The sequence below is a fragment of the Typopeltis vanoorti genome, chromosome 3, assembly GCF_054136105.1.
Source record: "Typopeltis vanoorti isolate ZY-2024b chromosome 3, IOZ_Tvanoo_1.0, whole genome shotgun sequence".
NCBI classification, from domain to species: Eukaryota; Metazoa; Arthropoda; class Arachnida; order Uropygi; family Thelyphonidae; genus Typopeltis; species Typopeltis vanoorti.
Genome location: NC_143551.1, coordinates 95,030,497 through 95,047,515, shown reverse-complemented (window position 1 = coordinate 95,047,515; position 17,019 = coordinate 95,030,497). Strand labels below are relative to the sequence as shown.

At 36.8% G+C, this 17,019-nt stretch overlaps 1 protein-coding gene across 7 annotated transcripts in view; it reads right to left on the bottom strand.

Annotated features, from left to right (window-relative positions):
• The window catches only part of LOC150108400 (F-box DNA helicase 1-like), a 378,469-nt gene that overhangs the window by 336,328 nt on the left and 25,122 nt on the right, over positions 1-17,019 (bottom strand). For all 7 annotated transcript variants that reach the window (XR_016548131.1, XM_090390741.1, XM_090390746.1 and 4 more), the window contains exon 4: positions 11,225-11,352. Coding sequence is in view for 6 of the 7 variants with exons in the window: in XM_090390741.1 (XP_090246867.1) it covers positions 11,225-11,352 (128 nt within the window). In the remaining variant the exon portion in view is untranslated. The remainder of the gene's footprint in view (positions 1-11,224; positions 11,353-17,019) is intronic.

Here is a 17,019-nt window from a genome sequence, read left to right as displayed (position 1 = left end):
GCAAAATAAGCCCAAGGTTGTTTGCTGTAGACTTAAATAGAGACTTGGCAGCTAGTGGGAATTATGTTTCTGACATGACAATGCATCAAAGATTGTTGAAAGCAAGGACTGCCCACAGACCAAAAACAGAAACAACAGTTGACAAAAGCTACAAAGAGAAAGAGGCTCCAGTGGGCAAAAATATACAAATAATGCATTGTTGAGAAGTGGAAGAAGGTCATATTCTTAGATGTGAACCGTTTCTTTGTCCAAGAATGAGTATTCTATGTTTGCAAATCAGCAGTTGAGAAGACTTCTCTTGCCCACTTTCAATAAGTTTCTAAACACCCAGCTAAAAAAATGTTATGAGATTGTTTTACACATGACAGTCCAGGATCACTTGTGTGTGTTGATGGTATGATGAAAAGTGACCAATACTGGGGAAAAGAGTGGTCTCACAGATCCAGAAAGACAAAGAACTCATCTTCCAACAGGATCTTGCTCCATGCCACACTTCAAAAAAAGTGAAAGAGTTCTTCAAAAATCACAACATTCAATTGCTTCAGTGGCAAGCTAACTCTTCTAACATTAACCCGATAGAAAATTTTTGTGGGCCATAATGTAAAAGAAACTTTGAAAATTAAATTGTGATGCAAAGGATAACTTAATGCAATCCATTATAAAAATATGGTTTTGAGATGTAGAAATACAAAAAATGTGTTCTTGTTGGTAGAGTCCATGCCTAAGTGAATTAATGAACTTATTAGGAAACAGAGGAGCACATATAAATTATTAGGTAAAGTTGGAGTTCAATTTTTGTGCTTATTTTCTTGTGAAATTAAAATTTTTCTTTAAAATGTAAGTGCTCAGATTAATTTGTTCACTAATGTATGGTGTGAAAAGATGAAAGAACTGTTAGGCAAAGGTGAAAAAGAAGAGCAGAAGAGTCAACAAGGAGTCTCTTGCCAAGGTATGACAAGAACGAATTGAGGAAGAGAGAGAGATGCAATTGAGAATGATTCAATAAGTACATTGTTAGGAGAAAAGATGTGCAGTATGTTGATGTGTGGCAGTGATTAATGACAAATGATTTGTTCATGCAAAAAAAAATTGCAATTGAATGGATTTTGGTATCAGGAGCCTGGAGAAATTCTTGTTTAGTGAAAGAATAAATATAAACAGTCAGGGGAGACTAGATATGTCGAGGTTGTTGCAGAACAGCGAGGATAAACATATTAAGGTAACAGATTTTGCTGACAAAGAGAGGGCAAGAAAAACAGCATGAAAGAGGAGAAACAGCCTCAACATTTTGTCAGGCAAAATGTTGAGGCTGTTTGATGTGAAGTATAGGTTTAAAAAAAAATAGTTGGGTGCTGTTATAGGGCATCACTCTGACCTATGACCTACAAAGACATATTAACTATAAGTACAAGAAGGGATATCTGATTATAAGTGATTTTGACTATTGACTATTGGGATACAGACTGAAAGGAAGAGAAAACAAACAAGAGCAGAGAAATATGTTATAGAGTTACTGAAGGACAACTTCCTGAAGCAGCATATTATGCACAAAAAGAATATTACACCTGAAATAACATCAAAGAATTTTTTATGACTCCAATCAGTGAAAGTGATATGCAATTTTTAAATTAGATGGTAGTGGTGACAAATTAAATGGGAATTTTGTTTAAAAGGGGATATTATATTGAACTGTAAAGCAGATAAGTATAATAAAATGAAAAGCTGGATATACCATGATATTTAAAAATTGCAAGATAAATTAATAAGTAGTGCCTGAGAAGTAGTCGAGGGTTGTGTGTGTGTGTGTGTGTGTGTGTGGTGTGTGTGTGTGTGTGTGTGTGTGTGTGTGTGTGTGTGTGTGTGTGATGAAAGCTATAATTAAAAGCATTCCCATAGTTAGGAGAATAAATCTGAGGGGAGTTAAACAGGTGAAAAACTTTAAGCAAGAGCCATGAAAAGAAAATATTATAGAAGCAATATCAGGGAAAACGTGATAACCAAGCATATGAACAGCATAATGAACGGGCCAAGAGATTGAAACAATGGTGAGAAAGGTAATATCAGATTATAAAAAGAAGTTGGCTGAAATATCAAAGGAAATTCAAAAGAATTCTTTCACTATATGGTGCACAAAAAATGACTAGGGAAGGAAAATCTTAATGAATACACAGCTTTCCTGTGCCCACTCCCCTGCCAGTAATGCCATCCTCGTGGTACATTGCTGGTGCCTTCAGACACAAGAAGCCCCAGAGATGTAATGCTGGTAACATGAAGCTAATGTCTCAAACCAGGCATACAAAGGTACCAAGCCTCCTGGACCACTTGCAGCAACCATGATAAAAACACAACTCAAAAAACTCCATGCCAGCTCAATCGTTGCCTGGAATAACAAGGATCGCATTACTTGTTTGGGAGGAGGACAAGCTTTGAAAAATAAGTTACAGTCTCCTAATCAACACTCTCTCAAGATTTGTTCCTTAAACATGGACTATCTAAATCCAAAGTCATAAGAAAAATAGCCAAAAAATGATTGATATCCTGGCTCTGCAGGAAACCCACATGCCTGACACAGCTCTCAATAGACTAAAGATCCCAGGCCTAATTCTTGTGTCTTATAACTGCCATCCTAAGCATGGCCTGGCAACCTACATCCGGCCTGGTCTCAAGGACATAATCCAATGTGTGCCTGAAGCAGAATACTCCATAGGTATTAAAATTCAAAATACCACCATCTACAACGTCTACAAACCACCACCTCACCCTGCTATCTATGTTGGTGACTTCCACTGTCATCATACCTTGGGGGGGGGGGGGTTCCTCTAACAACTAAGATAGTGAAAATCTAGTTAACTGGATGGATACATATAACCTGTATTTGATCTACAATGCCAAGCAAGAAGGCACTCTTCACTGAGTCAGATGGAACAGAACCTACACCCCCAATCTGTGCATAGTCTCTAAAGACTCTGAAGACCACCCCTCTGCCAACAACCAGTACCATCCTCAGATTCTCTAACAGCCAGCATTGTCCTACACTAATAGAGACAAGCACATCAATCCCAATCATCAGAGGAACACCAATCACTAGATGGAACCTGCGCAGATCCAACTGGAATGTATTTGAGAAGCAAATTGAGCAACTCATTACAGCAATATCATCCATCCCCTAATTGCCATCTCAGATTTGTCAAACTAATCAAAACCGCTATTACTGGAGGCTGCAGAAAACAATACATCCCATGCTGGAGTAAGGATATCGAGGAACATTTAGCCAAATATGAAAAAAACTGAAGACCCAACTATTGCTAAGGAGCTCATAGCAACACTTGACAAAAACAGAAAGGAAAGATGGATCTCAACATTCCATGAACCTGACTTCACCAGATCTAGCTGGAAAAGCTGGTCACTTCTGAGAAAATTAGGGGGGGGGGGGGCAGAACCAACAACATGTGAACCACTAGAGATAACTCCTGATCAAATGGCTAATTATTTACTGAAAACCAAGATAAGCCCCTAGTTCTACCAGGAAAATAAATGTGCAATTTTCCATCAGAAAAAATCTGAAGATGGCCTCCAAGCTTCCTGAACTTGTATGCCCAGTTTCTCTTGAAGAAGTACAGGAAACTTTAAAACTCACCTAGAATGGCAAGGCTGCAGGAGTAGATGGTATCCTTCCCGAGTTTCTAAAACATCTCGGCCAACAAGGCTAAACATGGTTGGCTGCCCTTTTCTCAAAAATTATAACAATTGGAAAACTACCAAAACTGTGACGGAGAAGCCAAAATAATTGCTGTGCCCAAACCAGGGAAGATCCAAATAATATCAAAAATCTATGATCTATCTCCTTGCTTTGCTCCACCTTTAAGCTCTTTGAATGAATTCTCCTTAAAAGAATTTCACCCACTCATTGAAAGAGCACTCCTGATTGAACAAGCTCGCTTCAGGCCAGGAAGAAGTTGCTATGACCAGGTCCTGGCCCTGACAACACAGATTGAAGCAGCTTCCAGAAGAAACTTAAATCTGGAGTCACTTTTATCGACTTAACATTAGCTTATGACACAGTCTGGATCAGGAGCCTCTCCTAAAGCTAAGCAATATCATAAGGTGCCAAACAACTTTCCATCTTTTTGAATCCATTCTCTCCAACAGAAAGATCTGGGTCCATATTGGTGGAAAAAGGAGCAGGCCCAGATTCCTCTACAATGGTCTTCCATTGGGCTCTATGTTATCTCCTTTACTATTTAACATCGACATGTCTGACTTACCATATACCAGCTCAAGCAAATATGTACATGCCGATGATCTCGCTATCCTACACCAGTCTACCTCCCTTTGCCAACCTGAAAACAACCTTGAACACAGACCTGAACATCCTGGATGTACTTCAAGCAGTGGTACCTGAAGCCAAACCCAACAAAAACTGTGACCACAGAATTCCACCTGAACAATGCAGAGGCAAATCGACATCTCAACCTCTCTTTCTGTGACAAAATGGTAGAACATGAGCCTCAACCCAAAATACCTTGGAGTGAGCCTGGACAGAAGCCTAACCTATAAAAGACACATCACCAACCTGTCCAACAAAGTTAAAACAAGAAATAATATCCTCTCATGGCTTGCTGGAACAACCTGGGGTTGCAGTGCTGATGTCTTAAGGTCGTCTGCACTAGCCCTCGCATTCTCTGCAGCAGAATACGGGTCCCCTGTCTGGGAAAGAAGTGCACACATTAACATTATAGACACCCAGCTAAACTCTACCATGCGCATAATTAGTGGAATACTGAGAAGCACCCCCTCTTCCCTGGCGGCCTGTCCTATCTAATGTTGCTCCACTAAATATACGGAGAAGACAAGCCTCAATTCAAGTATTTAATAAAGTAATGAGCAACCTGCTCCTGTGTCCCTGCACCAGACTCTCATAAATCCACCTAGTATTCGCCTAAAATCACGCAACCCTTTCTGGTCCATGGATGAACTCTCTTCAGCTGCCTTACCATCAACATCTAACATGTGGAGAGAACAATGGTCCAACAATCTTCCAACAAATGGTTTCCTGGTTGAAGATCGCTGTGCTCTGTAGCCTGGTTTTGCACTTTCTGGGAAGATTTGGTCATCTATCAACAGGATCAGAACAAACCAGGGCAGATGTGGCTACCTACTGCATAAATGGAGACTGTCAGACCACCCTTATTGTGACTGTTCTCCTGTGGCTCAGACGATCACTCATATTGTGAATGACTGCCCAAAGCACCAATTTCATGGTGGTGGTCTCCAGGTTAAAGAGGTGACAGATAAGGACCTGGATTGGCTTTCTGGTCTGGACATTGACCTGTAGCTGCTTTTGCCATAAGAATAAATAAATAAAATAAATGAATACACATGGTAAGAAAAGGTGAAATGCACAGGAATAGCTAAGTAATCAAGCAACCACTTTCTTAAGGTATGCATTCTAAACAGATCCATCTAAATTTAAATTATAATCAATTGAAAAAACTTTCTACAACTAGCTCTAATCCAGAGTATTTTAATAATAAGGTGATACACCTTTTCACTACTTGTATATGGGAAATATATGATTCTACATTACATCAACTTTGGTATCTTTTCTGGGTTTAGCTCCACTGATGAGACTTCAATAAAGTTCAAAATAGGCGTGGGTAGTAGTCCATCCCTAATGCATAAAATTATACATGTCAGAAAGAATGTGTGCTTTGCATTATGGGATACAAAGCGATACACCTTTTCACTACTTGTATATGGGAAATATATGATTCTACATTACATCAACTTTGGTATCTTTTCTGGGTCTGGCTCCCACTGATGAGACTTCAATAAAGTTCAAAATAGGCATGGGTAGTAGTCCATCCCTAATGCATAAAATTATACATGTCAGAAAGAATGTGTGCTTTGCATTATGGGATACAAAGGCAATTAATATGAAGTCATTAGCTGCTATATACAAGTAGCCAAGTTGTGAAGATACCTTACCTGAAACCTGCTTAAACTTAAATAGAGGAATAAACAAGAATATAAATTTCTTGGCAAGTTTAATTTAAATTATAACCTAGGAAAAAACTTTCTATAATTATATACCAATCAATAACTCAGGGAGTAGTTATCAAGGTATTGAAGAGGTAATTAGGAGTCATATCCAAAAGCGACTAGATGGCACCTTGATCCTCTTTTGAGGACAGCAATGATCCTGTTAAAGGAAGGAAGATCTTGCTTAAGCAGTTTGTTCATGCTTTATAATGGAGTGACAGCAGAGTTGGATTAGGAAAATGAATATGTACTGTGATATTTCTAGGCCAAGGCATTTCACAAGATTCTGGATAGGAGGTTATTACACAAACTTAAGGGGATGGGGATATAAAATAAGCTTGTGCTGTGGATAGCAGTGGTTGACTGACAGGTATTTCGAAAATGCAAAGCAGGCCTAGAATGGAGTAATTGAGTATAGACCATGTATGGAGGAACTGAATAAGAAAACAAGGGTGACAAATGGGAGTGTCACAGTGTGCTGTGCATTTCTTATGGATGGAAAAAATTAGTCTCTGAAATACTTTCTTTTCAAAAGAAAAATGAATTTGTGCACTTGTCTAATAACTATTCTAAACTTTTTACTATATTTTCTTTTCCTTCATGCTTATACAGTGATCAGAATACATCTTCAAAAATTATGGAAACAACTAGGTTTTTCTTATATTTCCATAGTTGCCATTTTTATAGCAAAAATTTCCATTGTATTTCTGTTTCCATAGCAAATGGGGGTCCTACATATTATGCTGGGTGGATGGCTCTTTGTTCCTTACACTATAGTGTCCATTGACTAATAGTTTTCTATCTAGTCTTATATTATGTATCATAATTTTTGAGGAACTGATGAGGAAATCTCACATTTTTCTCTTTAAAAATATGCTCAGTCATGCTGTTCTCCTATAAATAAATGACCTTTTCTTACTCACTCACTTAAAACTATTCACAGTTGTGCTGATTTGACAAACCTGGCAGTACCCCAATGTTCTTACAAGCTTCAAAAATCTGCTACAGCTAATGCCTTAAACCCTAATCAGTAGCAATCAGGGATGCTACTGATATACAGCTTACAGAACAACCTGAATAACCTGCAACAGTGTAGGCAAATAATGTCTATCAATTCAATGTTAGCAAGCATAAAGTTATGCACTTTGGCACAATAAGATTTCCAATGACATATTATATTGCAAGAAATTGATGAGGCTAGGGATCTTGGAGTTATGGTGGATAGGGATATGAATTGCCAAAGTTACATAGCAAAAGTTACAAATACAACTCAGAAGATAATTGCAATGCTGAAGTGAACACTAACATGTAAAGATGAAGTAATTTTGCCTCTTTATAAGGTCTTGATACAAGTCCACCTGGTTTGTGACAAAGAAGAGTTATAAAGATGATAGTGAGATTATGAAATGTAGATTATGAAGACAGATTGAGAGTATGTGGACTACAGACACTGGTAAACAGAAGAAAGAGGGTAATGTGATAATTTTGTCTATAAATTTCTGAGAGGACATTATAGGATATTATTGAAATTTTTCATTATATGGAAAGTGGGAGAGGACAAGGGAGCATCTGTGGAAGTTGAAAGTTAAGTTTGCAGGTGGTTAAGAAATGGGTAAAAGCTAGATTTTTCTATCATAGAGCAGTGAGTGAGTGCCTCTAGTGTGAAAGAAAAGATATGACAGCTGGTGATATGTGGCTTTCTCAATGAGTCCTCGACTTCTTGGAGGTCTCTGATAATAACAATAATCTACAAAATATCTTAACATGAGTTCTCATAAACTGGCTTTTGAAGAAAAATTAACTTATGCCTTTAAAAAAGATAAGCAACTTATAGTAACTGCATGTTGATATTAACAGTGCATCTTGATGCTGCTTGCTTCTAATGATCTGGACACTACCACACACAGAGCTAAAAACTGTGAACAAGGAATACAAACACATGCAAGTTCCAAAACTGTATTAGTACAGCTCTAGTATTTCTCACATTTATTGCTTCTAGAAAAGTATTTAATTTGATTTCACTATACTTGTTCTGTTGCCAAGCTTCCTTTCCCCATATGAAATACCTGCAATGACTGTGTATCTTATAGTCTGTAAAAAAGTTTGGATACAGATGCCAACTAGATAATTCCTACTCAGCTTCCTTATTTAGATGGCCAACTAGAAATTATCTCATAGTTGGCAGTAAATGTTAAAATATCAAGTTGATGGAATGTTAGAAAAAAAAAAAAAAAAGCCAAATGTTTCTTTCATTATGATTATCAAAATTGCTTCTTAAGTTTCTTTGTGAGAGTCAGCAGTCAGTGAGAGATTTTTTTTTCATTTATTACATAGGTCTGAAAATAAACAGAATACAGGAGCAAAGTCATTAGGTTAATCAAAGTCATCAAGTGTGAATGGGATAAAGGAAACAAAGAAATATGAAGAAGAGAAGGAGATTCACTTGATAAGAACACATAGTCGAGAGTAAGAGTTGAGAGAGTAAACAGGAACACACAGAATCTGGATGAACAATATGCATGATGAATGATATCTGCTGATGCATCCCACTTCTACACAAAGACCTCTCTCTAATTTCTCTATTCTTCTCTCTCACTGTCCATCTTGTCTTGATTCATGCTATTGATATGATCTCACCACTTCAACTGTAGTAAATATTGCCCATCTTCATCTTTCCTTCTGGCTATATGGCAAGTGTGAATGGGATAAAGGAAACAAAGAAATATGAAGAAGAGAAGGAGATTCACTTGATAAGAACACATAGTCGAGAGTAAGAGTTGAGAGAGTAAACAGGAACACACAGAATCTGGATGAACAATATGCATGATGAATGATATCTGCTGATGCATCCCACTTCTACACAAAGACCTCTCTCTAATTTCTCTATTCTTCTCTCTCACTGTCCATCTTGTCTTGATTCATGCTATTGATATGATCTCACCACTTCAACTGTAGTAAATATTGCCCATCTTCATCTTTCCTTCTGGCTATATGGCAAGCCAATTCTACTTTGTTTAGCTTTTTGAAGAATAATAAATTTTGTGACCTGCCTAATGTGTGAATTTATTTACCTTGTCTACTTTTTTAATTCTCAAAATACTTCTCTCACTTGCTCACAGATATAATAAGTTTTTTTTTATTACTAAGATTATTTTCATTTTTTGTCAGACCAAGATACAATGAAATCCAAGAGCTTTTAAAAGAGATGAGTAAATATCATCCTTCATCCACCCTGAATCTCCAGTATTTATGCTCTGATTACTCTCAACTGTATTTCTAGGTCTTGTCTATTGCTAAGATATTACTTATTCCACTCTGGAAATGGAACATATCCAATGTTGATGCCAGCTTACAAAATAAGAATTTTTTAGCTATGGGTCATGATTTTTGTTAGTGTAAAATCATTTCAAGTCCTAACAGTTTGCTTCTGTTAAATTCAATAGGTCATCTGCATCAGTTCAGTGGGTTCTTCTGAAAATATGGCAATATCATCAGCAAACTGATAATATTGCCAAGATTTATTAATTTCTTTCCTAAGATACTCATATACTTGCTAGTCTAGTAACATTTTCTGAACATATGTGCAAGTGTAACGGTAAAGTCTAGAGACTACAAAAAGAAAAGCAGTGTACTTCCTTTCTTTCTCTGCCAATAGCTTGGATTAGCTTGACATATTTAACATTTATACCTTTGTTCACTAGAATGTATAAAAGAGTAACATGAGCCATGGAATCAAATGCTTTATTACAGTTGATAAAAGCAACATACAGAAATTTGTTATATTCATTACATTTTTCGATAATTTGATTTACTGTATGCAAGTGATCAGTTGTGAAAAAAGTTTTTCTTTATAAATTGGAGGAATATGATGTTCCCAAGTCAATGCAACTGTGTCCGGGTAAAATTGCTGCAAGAAGGGAATTGATGGAGTTTGAAAGAGGCATTGTGACAAGATGCCAAGGTGCAGACCTATCTGTTTGGCAAATTTTTGACAAACTGGGCCAACCCAGGTCAACAATCAGTGATACCATACTGAGATGGAAGCACAGGGAGACAACTGCAAATACCACCCACAGTGGACAATCTACCACACTCATCAAACATAACCATAGCATGCTATGAAGGATAATATGTAAAAACCGCCACTCATCAGCAAACACGATGAGTTGAATGTGGAGTTCTGGGCATTGACTGAAGAACAAATCAACAGAAAAAATATTCAGAACTGAAGCTGACAAAAGGGATTTCCATGGTAGACTGCGAATATGTGAGCGACACATTACTCAAGCAAGCATGCAGTGTCGTCGTCAGTTGTGCAGAGTGGTAGCTTGGAAAGTTGCATTATGGAGTGATGAGTCACTCTACCAAGCAGATGGATGGGTGTGGCAGATGCCCAGTAAACGTCCTTAACCAGAGTGCATAACCCCAATTATGAAATTCGAAGGTGGCAGTATGATGGTATGGTCCAGTTTTTACTGTTTGGCTTCAGATTTCTGTTTGTGGTATCAAGAACACTGAATTCCGAGAAGTATTTGAGCATTCTGGAGACAATGCAATGCTTCCTACTTTGTGGCATTTCTTAGGAACTGACCATTGTCTCTTTCAGCAAGACAATGCACTGGATCATAAGGCTACTGTAACTGCATAGTTTGTTCACATGAATATCACCACACTTGACTGGCCTCCACAGAGCTCTGACCTCAAGTCTATTAAACATCTGTGGATAAATTGGAGCATCAGGTGAGGTCAAGGGATGTCCACCCCACAACAGTCCAGGACCTCATTACAAGCCTACAGGAAGAATGGTTCAAAATTCCCAATGATCGCTACCATACACTTGAGGAAAGTAGTATGCCTGTAGGATTGCTGAAGTCATCACAGCGAAAGGAGGACCTACATCTTATTAAGATAAGTGGCATGGCTGTTTGTTCCTCATACTATGGGATCCACTGACTTCTTTCAAAGCAGTGTATATTATTTACAATTTCTCATGTCAAGAGGATTATCTTTGATTGTCACTGGTCCAGAACAGATGCACTAATATAAACAATGTTGTCAAATTTCACCAGAATAGGTAACAAATGATCTTGTCCTGGCAAAGATTAGAGTACATATAACATGCATTTGAAAAATAATACCTTACAGATATTAAATTATATCAATGATATTAAAAAATCCATACCTAATAAGAAATGAAAAGCAATCAGCTGAAGAATGTACTTCCAATGATAAGCAAATGTCTTTTATCTCTTGGAGTTCATCAGGTACATCAGCTTTTAATCGGTGATATCTTTTTTTCCATGGAATGAACTAAATAAAAATGTTCATAATCTTGACCAATTTTTTTTTTGAATCTTAGCCTTGTACCACAAACAGTACCAAAATTATTTTTTAAAATATTTACTAACATTTGCCTAAATAAAGCTTAAGGCATGCATCGATCACTTACTTAATTAGTATCATCAACCAATGTGTGATAACACTAGAGTTAACATTAGAATTCAAAATTTTTCACCTGACATTGCTGCTGAAGTTAACAGTACACAGCTATTAAATTTATAATATGAAGTTATAGTTGACAGTTTTGCAGTTTAATTCACAACGAAGAAAATAAATAAGACATTTATTTACTTATTTACCTACTAATTCTGCAGTTTATACCTAGCATCTTCTGACCACAGTTTGTCACAGTACACTAAAAAGCAACAATTAGTAACTGCTGGGAATTGTTTAAAATTGCAATAAACAATACAAAGAACTAAAATCCTAATTCTGCACCGACTACTGTCAGATGAAGAGAAGTTTTACGAGATCAAATAAATAACTCTTAAAACTTCTCTTCATCTGACAATAGTCAGATGAAGAGAAGTGATGCAGTCTTACTTCTAGTAATTTGAGGGAATGTTTCTTAGCTACTGCTAAATCCAGAAACAGTCTGTTCAACTTGTAATGATCTCTATATATCACTTTGGCCTCCCCCTCAATTCCTGTGTGAAGTGCTGTTTAAATGTGTCCACACTGCAATCAAACTATATATTAAACTAACAACCTTCATATTTGCCTAAAGACAAACGATATTCTTTATTACATCCAGAAATATATGAGGTGGCCTGCACTTGTGACCAGGCTTAAAATAAATGAACAGGAAGATCTGTTGCCATCTGCCTTGGAGAAACATAAGAAATACAATACTTTAGCCTTCACATTCTATACTGACTCCTGTCAGTCATGCCTCACTAATACCAATAACATTTGGCCAAATGGAACTAACCAATGCCCAAAACTTCTCCCTCTCATTCTGAATGCTTCTGGCATTAGTGTACATAAACTGAATTAGTCTTCTTCAGCCAAATACTTATGCTTTGTGCTGACCATCCCATTCCTATTTGCTACCTCAGAAACTAAATTCAACAGTTTCTGTCCATTCACAGACTCACTTGCTTTACTGGTGCTTACATGCATGCTTATTTAATAACTCTAGTTTTTCTGGTTTTGCACTTGCAATCCTACTCCTTCTCAGCAGCCCTTTACTAGACTCCTAAGACCAAATCCATTCCAATGCAAACTGTATACCTCATATAAGTCCATTCAGCCATCAAATTAACTCCATACACCCAGACTCTGCACATCATTCCTTCTGTACAATACAATGAATCGTATGGAATGGTACTCCTCAACTCACCTCTCAATAAAGCCACTACTACTTACTACTTTTTGAGGATGCTCCCAGGAGTACCTGTGAGCCATTGTGCCATCTTGCTGTTAATTCTTTTAATCTTTTTTTTTTTTTTATTTCATTCACTAGAGAATATCTAAGTTGATATTTCAGTAGTCTCTTGCCAAAGTTCAAGTACTGAGGGTACTGATTGCCCGTTTCAAAGATCTAATGGGTAGCCTGTGTTCATTCAATGCTTTTTTGCCACCGTAGAGAGGTGAGTGTGGGCCGCACAGGACTCGGGCCATTTCTGTTGCTATAATAATGGCATCTTTGCTGTAGTCGGATATACACTTCTACTGACTAGGGTTCTGAAGTGTTCACCAGAGCTCTGCTAGTGTTATTAGGTCCAGATCCAATGGTTGTTAGGATTCCAAAAACACCAGGGTGTACTGCGGGGAGGAAGAGTTGGACTTCAAAATAATTTAGTTAATAAATTATTTTTTAAATATAAACAAAAAATTAATTACAAATTAAGAAAGACATGAATGGTGAGTATTAGTCAGTATAACTTCCCAAAACTGAGGAAATTTTAGGCAATTGTTTTCGTCCAAGTTTGGGTTGTGAATGTGGGCTTCACAACTTTCTTTGTATAGTCTTTCCAGAAGAAAATAACTTTTGTGTAACACTTTGGTTTTGTTCCAATTAATCCTGTGTTTTGTGGATAATATGTGGCTTGCTAAACCAAATTTGTTGGGTTCTTTAAGTGAAATGTATTCCTGATGATTTTCAAGATGAAAATGTGCAGAATGACCAGTTTGTCCATAATAACATAAGCTGCAAGAGCAGGGGATTCTGTAAACTCCAGGATAAGAAAGAGTAGGATATTTGTCTTTAGGCGAGATAAGAAAGGAATTAAATTTACAAACTGGATGGAAAGAAACTCAAGATTTTTCTGAAAGTCCTTTAACATATGGAATACAAATTCTAGTAATTTCTTCTTGAGGCAAGTTAAGACAATGGTGATAATTACTGATTATTTTTAGGATAGTTTTTGCATTATAACCATTAGAGATAAAGGTAGTTCTGATAATAAACAGTTCTTTGTTTAGAAGAAAATCTGTACAACATATTTTATGGGCTTGATCAACTAAAGATTTAATTACACCACATTTCTGACAAGGGTGATGATGTGAGTTAGAATCAATGTATTTAGCAATATGAGTTGGTTTTCTATATACTGAGAACTGTAGACTTCCATTTGGTTGATGTAGAATGAAAACATTCAGAAAAGGAAGACAATTGTTATCTTCTATCATACTTCAAGGGTAAATTTGATTCTTGGGTTTATTGAATTAATTTTTTCAAGAAATTCATGAAGATTGGACAAGGAGGAATTTCATACAGCAAACACATCATAAACATATCAGCACCAAACTGATGGTTTAGGTGAAACAATGTCGAGAACATACTGTTTGAAATGTTCCATAAAGTAATTAGCTACAGTTGGGGATAGGGGAGAATAGCTCTTCCCACTATCTATTGGTAGTTTGTTCTGGTAGCTAAACTATCCTGGATTAATGACAAAGTTAAATAATTTTGCAATATCAGGAGGAAAGTTATTATGAAGTAATTCAATCGTATCTGTCAGAGGGATATTTCTAAAAAGTGAGAATACATCAAAATTTATTACAAGATCTATGGGTTGTAAGGATTATCCTGAAATTTTATTCTTAAAATCTATTGAATTTTTTATGAAGGAAGCAGAATTTCAGTAAAATACAGAAAGAAGATTAGATAGGTATTTTGAGACTTTATACTTTGGACATTCTATGCAGTTTAGAATAGGTCTTAACAAAGCATTTTCTTTATGCACTTTAGGAAGGTCATACAGTCTTGGAGCAAAAGCATGTTGAGCTTCATCCAAGGCACTGTTAAGTTCACTGATTTGCAATTAAGCTGGGTCTCTATCAATGGTTCTGTATGCAGAATGATCTCTAAGTACACTGGTGTCCAAAAGCTCAAACTACATTTTTACCTGTGTATGAAAAACGTTTCATGACTACTGCCAAATGTGGACATAAATTTATTGCCAGCATACTAATAAATTATATTACATAAAAAATGTGTTAAAATTTCATATAAATTACACTGTATTACAATTTTGGCAAAAGAAATTTTAAGGAATGTAGTTTAGGAATTAATGAACAGTACGTACAGAAAACTATGTGGAGAGACATTTCAGTATGGAAGATGTACCATCCTGAACTAAGATACAGCTCTCACAATGTCATACCATGCTTAGCACCAAGTGATTTCATGTTCTTGAGGCAAACTTGCCAACACCTCCTTCAGAGCAAGGATAAGGCCTTGTTTGTTTTCTGGAGGGAGGGGATTTTGAGCTCAATACATCTCACCTATTGCATTCCAAATGTTTTCTATGGGGTTGAGATCTAGAGGGTGTGCTGGTCACTCAATTCGATTAATATCCTCTGACTCCAGAATTTTCTCCACTGTTTCTGTATGATGTGGTATGGCATTCTCATCAATAAAAATGAATTCTACACCTACATCATGGAACAATTGAACATGATGTTGAACAACTTTGTTGCAGTATTATTCACCAGTCATAGTCCCTTTTTCCAGCACTCATAGCTCAGTGCATCCATTAAGAATGATTCCTCCCCACACCATGACAACAGCACCGCCATATCCATCTCTTTCAAAAACATTCTTGCGATGGTAAGAAGTACCACTTTCACACCAGATCAAGTGTCATCTAGAATTGAAGGAAAGACTAAGCAACTCATCCGTAAAGAGTAAATTAGCCCATTTGTGTCTTGTCCAATTTTTATGGATATCACACCACTGAAAACATGCTGTATGATGAGCTGTAGATAAAGGGATGCAGACTACAAGCACAACATTACTCTTGCATAATCTTCTCATAGACTCATCTACAATCATGGCCCTTCTTCTCAATACAATCCTGTCATAGCATGACAGCAGAGTTACAATGCTTTTCATTTCTATAGCAACTCTTTCATATCTTCACTTATTGCATACTTCTCACATTTCATTCATTTGGTAAGCCAGCCAAAATAATCATTTCTTGCACTTTTCCATTCTGCAAACTAACATCCTTGATTTTAGCATCTGGGTAACATGCTTTTGTCACTTTCTCATCAAGTACACATTGTTGTTGAATCTCACTACAACACCTTCTTACTCCCAGTTTCTAGCACTTTCATACTTTTCCCATTCACCTTTTCTCATTCTTCCTTATGATGTTTCAGATAACAATCATTTCTCAAGCCACTCTAGTTCATGTTTGGCCCTGTAAAGGCCCTGATAAGTGCACTATTTCACTCCTTACTGTCACATCTATCCACATTACCTTCAGCCAACTCATTCATACCCTCGTTGGCTGCCAATTTCCTTGTATGCATCAATGCCATGACAAACACTTTCTGAATGATATCAGGTATTAAAATTTACACATGCATACTCAACTTTACACTCTAAAACAGGGGTCTTCAGTGCATGGCCTGCTGGCCATTTTGAAAAAAATAACTACGTAACATTAAAACACAATTAAATAAAAAATAATTTCACTGAAACCTGCCAGCCACTAAGCTGTACTGCAGTATTTAGAATTGTAAGATGCTTTCCAGATTCACAAAGAAAGCTGTGCATTTGATACTTTACATAAAATCCTATAAAAATAAATATTAAATAGACATGCTTCTTCAGCCATCTACCAGTGCCAAGCAGTACTTAAGTACTAGTACTAAGGTCGCAGGTAGATGGCTAAAGCAGTAGTTCATTCGAGTGTGCTGTCTAGTGCCTTCCAGATACATCTCGAAGGTTCTTGATACTTCGTTATTTTCATATAAATACAAGAGGATCTCATCCACAGTCAGTCAGTCAGTCGTGAACAGTGTGATATTCATGTATAAGCACACACAAGTTCGTTGTGTCAGCCATAGCCTATTGTGCTTTTATATTGCCAGACTTTTTTCATTAGAGTGAGACATATTCAGTGGATAATAACCATTACACGGCCATTTTGGATCGTTTTTTGGGTTCACCTTCCATCACTATGGCGTCTACAAGTAAAAAGCATAAATCAATTGATTGTCGGGTTTTTAATGAAAAGTGGACCAATTTGTACTTTTTTGTGCCGATTGATGATAAGCCAGCGTGTTTAATTTGTTGCGAGTCAGTGTCAGTATCAAAAGAATACAATATAAAATGACACTATGAGACAAAGCATGCATCCAATTTTGATCACCTTCAAAGGTGGCTTCGTGTGGACAAAG